Below are 7,374 nucleotides of genomic sequence, written 5' to 3'. Positions count from 1 at the left end.
CTATGGGTGAGTGTTCTCTGAGAGTGAGCACACGCTGAGCTCTTCTACTAACCAGAGCCGCTAGCAGTGAGTGTGAACTTGAGTGAAAGCTTGGTTTCTTCATCTTGTCTTTTAATTATACGCTATCGCTGAGGTAAGAAGCATTGTATTTATGGACTTTCAAATACCCTATTAATCGTGACCATCTTCTAGCCAACATTACATTTGATTTATATTGAAATCGGGCTTTTTCGTTAATCTCGGGCAATCTCTGTACACGGTTATTCAGATATTTAGACCGAAAGCATTAAATTCTCAATCTCGAGTGTCTCACTAATAAAATGCTGGATGAGAGTCACCGTGAATAAGCACTTGATATTGAAGACCGTGATGAGTCGTGCTTTCCATCACGCCCACTCATATTCACACACTGTAATGGGATTAAATATTTGCAGAACATACTATACGAGAAAGAAATCCGATTCCAGGAAGGAGATGAGTTTGAGACTCGCCATTGGCACTGTACAGTTGAACAAAGTGTTGATGTTTGTATTATGTGTAGGCAAAAACTTCTAGACTAGTTTAGTAAGCTTTTAGTTTTCTGTTGACAGCAGAATGACCAGAGTGTGACAGCTGCTAATCCAATTAGACCTGAGATTCTCATGATGCCCCAAGGAATAGCACAACCTTCAAAACACTATGTGTATATTTGAAAGCTATTAATCATATATTTGCTTGAAAGAGATGTGGATTTATTCATGCAGATGTTTCCCTTCAATAATGATTAGTCCTAATAACAGGAAAGAGGATTTGACGAAGTGACCCTGTGGGTTTGTAGTAGCATTACTGTAAGGCAGATGGTGTTCTCAGGTTTCCTTGAAATCTCCTTTAGATTTGTGGTTAGATTTGTAGTTTCAGCAGAAGCAGACCCCTTTACTTTATAATCTGATCTTTTTTACTTTTTATTATTTATTGTTTTTTAAGGAACATGTCTATCCTAAAGATACATGCCCGTGAGATTTTTGATTCTAGGGGCAACCCCACTGTAGAGGTGGACCTTTACACAGAGAAAGGTGATTCCCCTTGATGTTTCTTTCCAAATTGAAAACTAAACTAAGAAGGTTTAGTGTACTGACATTACAAGCAGAATGAAAACTCATCTACTGGTTTTGAAACAGGTCTGTTTCGAGCTGCTGTCCCTAGTTGAGCGTCTACTGGAATCTATGAAGCATTGGAGCTGAGAGACAATGACAAGTCACGCTACCTGGGCAAAGGTAACTCTGATTTTTCATGTTTCTGATGAACTGAATAAAACTAGAAATTTAATCTGGTTTTACAGAATTTATTGTTAAAGGGTTAGTTCACCCAAAAATGAAAATTAGGCTGCGTTTTACTCACCCCCGAGGCATCCTAGGTGTATATGACTTTCTTCTTTCAGACGAATCCAGTCGGAGTTATATTAAAAATTGTCTTTGATCTTTCAAGCTGTTTAATGCCACTCAGTGGGTGTTGCATTGCTTCAGTCCAAAAGAACTTAATTAACCATCCATAAAAAAAAGTGTCTCACGGCTCTGGGGGGTGAACAAAGGCCTTCTGTAGCGAATCGATGCGTAAAATGGCTCTGGGGTGAGTAAAACGCAGCCTAATTTTCATTTTTGGGTGAACTAACCCTTTAATTGCTTTGGAAATAACCAAGACTTGCTGACCTAGATTTGTTTACTGGACACAAAGGACTGTTTCTCTTCCCCGCTCTGTTTTTTTATGTTAGATTGGAAAGGAGGACTTATTAAATGTACAGGTGCATCTCAATAAATTAGAATGTCGTGGAAAAGTTCATTTATTTCAGTAATTCAATCACAATTTGAGTTGAATTACTGAAATAAATGAACTTTTCCACGACATTCTAATTTATTGAGATGCACCTGTACTGATTAATAGCTGGGTTCAGCCTTGTGTTAACAGGTACCCTAGTGAACTAGTGAGAAAAAATTTTTTTTTTTGTTTGATGGCTCTGAATTTGCATGACATATTCAACCCAGTGTTGAATTCTGTGGTGTGAATTATGTATTATGAAAAAAATTATGTAAAACCTGAAAAGCTTGTGCATGTGATTCAGATCAGTGAATAATGCAAGAATCTGTACTGTGGTATTTCAGTATTATTTAATGCACAATGTTTGCATGGAATAAATCAGATTGTTTATGGCTCTCGCTTGGCTGACATTACAAATTAGAAAAATCTGACAATCTATAGCTTTGTGGCATAAACTAAGCAAGGGAATGTAGAGATGTGCATGTGTCTAATTGCAGCACCATTCAATCCACAATAACTTGTGCTTATACCTGTAGTATCTTCCTTCTTTTTCTGTGTAATGTAGGTGTATCAAAGGCTGTTGAGCATGTGAACCAAACTATTGCACCTGCCCTGATCAGCCAGGTGAGTATTTTATAATTTTATTCTGAAACAAAAGAAAATAGTAACTGTAAGTTTGTTGGGTTGTTAATTATATTTTTTCTCTCTGTCACATAGGGAATTCCTGTAGTTGAGCAAGAAAATATTGACCAGTTCATGCTGGAACTGGACGGAACTGATAACAAGTGTAAATCATAATATTTACATGTTTATGCATTTAACAATAGGAAGGATGTTGTCCTTTGCATTAAAATACTTCCCCTTAATGATTTGTTCTCCTTTAAGTTTCTTACACCCAATTACCCAGTTCAATTACACTATAGTTAAAAAATGTATGTCCAGTAAGATATTTTTAAAGAAATCAATACATTTAATCAGCAAGGATGCATTAAACTGATCAAAAGTGGCAGTAAATACGTTTTTAATGTTACAAGAGATTTCTATTTAAAATAAATGCCTTGCTTTTGCTTTTCTTTCTGTTTTTTTTCTGATTGTTTGATATTTGTTAAGACTGTTTTTACTGTATTTTTAATCAAATAAATGCAGCCTTGGTGAGCATATGAAGTGTCTTTCAAAAACTTAAAAAATTATTACACACAATTATCACACACTATTACATAAAAAATTATTACAAACTTTTGAATGGTAGAGTACATTTGAAAACATTGTCACAAAAAAAGGCAAATTCAAAGAAAAAAGTGATAGTTTTCCAAATTTAAAGTATTGCAAATATTAGGGGTTGTGTCTAGTCATAGTCCTTTTAATTCCTGTGTCTGTTTCGAATATCAGCTAAATTTGGTGCCAACGCCATCCTTGGTGTGTCCCTGGCTGTGTGTAAGGCAGGATCCGCAGAGAAAGGTGTTCCTCTGTATCGTCACATTGCTGACCTTGCTGGAAACCCTGAGGTCATCCTGCCTGTGCCGGTGAGAAATATAAAAGTTTTGTATTTGAAATTGTACAATACGGAAAAGTGTCATGCGACTGAAAATGTTAAAAGATCATTAATTCGATTGTGTTTGAGCTCAAAGATATTATGTCTTTTTATTTTAAGAGGGTATTTTAAGTGCAGACCAGCTTTGTCCTCATGAATAATTTCAGATTTTACAAGTAGCCTAAAGGCCCGTTCACACCAAGGATGATAACTATAAAGATAACGATATAGTTCTAAAAATTGTTCTCAATATTAAAGAATAGCAGAGTCCACACCACAACTATAATGATAAAGACAAAGAGAAACGATATCGTTGGAATCACTTTCAAAACAATTTTTTTCCAGCTGATGAACGATAAAAAATGACAGCCAATTAGAATCCATCCTGCTGTAACAAGCTCGAGAATTTAAAGCGGCAGACGAGCATGTGCTTAGAATAAACAGACGATATCGTTCGCTGGTGTGGACGCTAATATCGTTATCTTTATAGTTATCGTTCTTGGTGTGAATGGGGCTTAAGCCATACAGACAGTTTTCCTATTTGCTTTCTTTTGTTATTTAAATCTTAATAAAAGTAGGAAAGCAAATTATGGGATAAAATGTTATTCTCCCATTGAATTTTGCTTATTGTTTTCCCAAAGGCCTTTAATGTGATCAATGGTGGCTCACATGCTGGCAATAAGTTGGCCATGCAGGAATTCATGATTCTGCCCGTCGGGGCCAGTAGCTTTAAGGAAGCCATGCGCATTGGTGCAGAGGTGTACCACAATTTGAAGAATGTTATTAAGGAGAAATATGGCAAGGATGCCACCAACGTTGGGGATGAGGGAGGATTCGCACCAAACATCCTGGAGAACCAAGAAGGTATCTGAAAAAACAAATCGCACTGTTTGAGACTATACAGCTGAAATGACTTACAACTTTATATTGCTCTTTTCTGTATGCTTATAATAGCCCTAGAGCTGCTAAAGAGTGCCATCAGTAAAGCTGGATACACAGATGAGATTTTGATTGGCATGGATGTGGCAGCATCCGAATTCTATCGCGACGGAAAGTACGACTTGGACTTCAAGTCTCCTGATGACCCGGATCGATACATCAGCCCTGATGAGCTTGCTGACCTTTACAAAAGTTTTATTCAGGATTATCCAGGTATTCGTCAGTCATTTGCTCTCTTATTTAATGACATTACCTATTTTTTTCTTTGAGCGCAGACGCAGAGATGTGACTTCATTCTTATCATTACTCTAGTGGTCTCCATTGAGGACCCCTTTGATCAAGATGATTGGGAGGCCTGGACCAGTTTTACCAACAGCACGGACATACAGGTGGTGGGAGATGATCTTACTGTCACTAACCCCAAACGCATTGCTGACGCAGTGGAGAAGAAGGCTTGCAACTGCCTGTTGCTCAAAGTCAACCAGATTGGAAGTGTTACCGAATCCCTGCAGGCGTGAGTTCAAAACCCTGATCCCTAAAAAACCCTATATTACCTTATACTGATACCACATATCAATTTAAAGTATATAGCTTTTTCATGATTTTGGCAAAATCTTAACACTTTGTCCATATATTTTCCAGAATTTCAGTGTGGACTTTCTAATCCTTATGGAAGAATATTCTGGACAATTTTCAAAAGGAATTGCAAATTGTATTTTCAATTGCGTTTTCCATATGTGGACGCATAAATTGTGACATAATCCAGATGCAATTGCAAATCTTGCTTTACCGTTTGCGTTTGCGCGAACACATAATGACTGCCAAATTTAAAATGAAAAAGCAAAGTCCATTTGCAACTGTATTTCCCATGTCTTACAAGTTATGAGCCTGTGATATTTAAATAGCAATATTAATTACCACATCTGCTTTATCACTCTCTCAGCGTCATGCATGTAACCTGCCAAAACCCAAATGGAATCGCAATTCCTTTAGCATTTGAATTTCCGGTGTCTACATGGAAACCTGTCACTCAGTGTCAGGGGCGGGACTATACTATGGGGCGTGTTTGTATTGGGAGGTGACGTCACTCACAGATGATCGTGTCGATTGCTTTGAACAATGAAGGTAATCGGTAAAGGCTTCGCTAAAGGCAGCTGCCAATCAGTTCCTGCCTGTGTGAACAAACAGACAGTGCAACCTTCTTGGCACCTTACACAATAAATAATTCTGTCTTTTTTAGCCCAAATGCAGCAATTATCCCCTGCTAACAGCAGCAGCCATAACGGTACAAACAATAGGTCAATATTCACTATTAACCAAACGCTTTTCACCTGTCTCAACATCTCTCACTGTTTACACTCTGATTGATGCAAGTGAGTAAATGGACAGTGCAAATCTACACTTATTTACCTATATGCCACCTGTATCTTATTCCTATCTTATAATGGAGCACCTGCCTCAAGATCTCTGTCTGTTTACACTCCGATTGATGCATGTGACAAAACAGAACATGCTGCTGCTAATACTCTGCCTGCCTCAGATGACACTTCACCAGTCAGATCTAGGCGCAGCTGTCACGGAACATACCACGGCCAAGGTGAGTTAATATTAAAAATCACATGCATCAATCGGTGTGTCCAGTAGCTGTAAACAGTGAGAGATCTTGAGACAGGTGTGACGCTTACGTGTATAGGATGCACACTCCATAATTGATTAAAGTGATTGAATAAAATATAAGGTAAGGTGGAAATTGGGCAAATAAGTATAGATTTGTACTGTCTGATTGCTTATGTGCTTCAATCGGAGTGCAAACAGTAAAAGATCTTGAAGTAGGCGCAACGTGTGCTCCTTTACGGATTAAAAGTGAGGAATATAATGTAATAATATAATATAAAATAAAGCGTTCGGTAGCGCTGAAGTAGATGTGGTAATTAATATTGCTATTTAGATATGACAGGCTCATAACTCGTAAGACATGGGAAATACAGTTGCAAATGGACTTTGCTTTTTCATTTGAAATTTGGCAGTCACTGTGCGTTCACGAAAACGCAAACAAAAACGGTAAAGCAAGATTTGCAATTGCGTTTAGATTATGTTACAATTTATGCATCCACATATGGAAAACTCAATTGAAAATACAATTTGCAAGTCCTTTTTGAAAATTGTCTGGAATATCCTTCCATAAATCCCAGTGAAAAATCCTAAATAGTTTAATAAAAAAAAAAAAAAAGTTTGTGAACTATTTGTAACATCCCCCCACAGGTGTAAGATGGCTCAGTCCAATGGCTGGGGTGTGACGGTGAGTCATCGCTCTGGGGAAACAGAGGACACGTTCATTGCTGACCTGGTTGTGGGACTTTGCACTGGACAGGTACTGAATATGCTTTAGATTGATCATAAAATGTAGGAATTTAATTTTAAGGTTACCTGTTCATGTTCAGGTAATTAACTCTTTATTTTCCCTCTTCTTAATCAGATTAAAACAGGAGCCCCATGCCGTTCAGAGCGTCTGGCCAAATACAACCAGATCCTCAGGTAAGCTTACAGATAATTCTATTAGAATAAAATTATTTTTGGTAACATATAGGCATACATGAGCATATGTTTCACTTTTTTCGCATACCTGCTTGTTTTCTTCATGCACAGAATTGAAGAGGAACTGGGGGATAAAGCTCAGTTTGCTGGGAAGAACTTCAGAAATCCACTGAACTGAGACCACAGTAGTACAATTAGAACTACTTACCCTTCTACAGTAAACGTACTAATAGTTCAGTTTGAGATGTGGCAATACAACAGAAAGCAGTATGTGTTATAACTAAAGATTGGGTGGTTACAGGGACCGTATCATCAAGGAAACAGAAACAAGCATCATAAACTTTGTGATGGTGTCAATTTGGATGAGTGTTACGTGTACTTGTGTGATGATGATTGTATTGCAAAAAAGAGCAAACAGTATTTTCCTGTAAATGCTGCACAGCAGATTCCTGAGGTCTGTGCTTGTGATAGTGGATACTGTTAAAATAAAAACATTACCTCAACTAATGAAAGGCCTTTGTATAGTATCATAATCTAAATAGTCTCCCTTTTGCCTGTTTCTGACAGGTTTGAGCATG

General features: G+C 37.5%; 1 protein-coding gene across 2 annotated transcripts; it reads left to right on the top strand.

Moving 5' to 3' along the window:
• LOC107673591 (alpha-enolase-like) lies at positions 1-7,303 on the top strand. 2 transcript variants are annotated; one of them, XM_016467227.1, is made up of 12 exons: positions 1-133; positions 964-1,052; positions 1,158-1,253; positions 2,357-2,415; positions 2,509-2,578; positions 3,181-3,314; positions 3,964-4,186; positions 4,277-4,474; positions 4,574-4,775; positions 6,524-6,632; positions 6,738-6,796; positions 6,908-7,303. In XM_016467227.1, exons 5-12 carry the CDS (start codon positions 2,548-2,550, stop codon positions 6,972-6,974), a joined length of 1,023 nt encoding a protein of 340 aa, XP_016322713.1. In that variant the 5' UTR covers positions 1-133; positions 964-1,052; positions 1,158-1,253; positions 2,357-2,415; positions 2,509-2,547; the 3' UTR covers positions 6,975-7,303. The 2 variants fall into 2 exon arrangements, with proteins under 2 accessions (XP_016322713.1, XP_016322714.1); XM_016467228.1 differs by lacking the exon at positions 964-1,052.
• The last annotated feature ends 71 nt before the right edge of the window (positions 7,304-7,374 follow it).

This window comes from Sinocyclocheilus anshuiensis, unplaced genomic scaffold (assembly GCF_001515605.1).
Source record: "Sinocyclocheilus anshuiensis isolate Anshui unplaced genomic scaffold, SAMN03320099.WGS_v1.1 scaffold44, whole genome shotgun sequence".
NCBI classification, from domain to species: Eukaryota; Metazoa; Chordata; class Actinopteri; order Cypriniformes; family Cyprinidae; genus Sinocyclocheilus; species Sinocyclocheilus anshuiensis.
The sequence above is the reverse complement of the archived record's forward strand: the minus strand, read 5'-3'. Positions and strand labels throughout refer to the sequence as shown.

What these genes read in the sequence shown, in the direction of transcription:
- LOC107673591 (XM_016467228.1), top strand. Translation starts at nt 2,548, where the DNA reads ATGCTGGAACTGGACGGAACTGATAACAAGT. An exon ending in GTTACCGAATCCCTGCAGGC is followed by an intron (nt 4,776 to 6,523) that starts GTGAGTTCAAAA and finishes ATCCCCCCACAG; the next exon opens with GTGTAAGATGGCTCAGTCCA. An exon ending in AAATACAACCAGATCCTCAG is followed by an intron (nt 6,797 to 6,907) that starts GTAAGCTTACAG and finishes CTTCATGCACAG; the next exon opens with AATTGAAGAGGAACTGGGGG.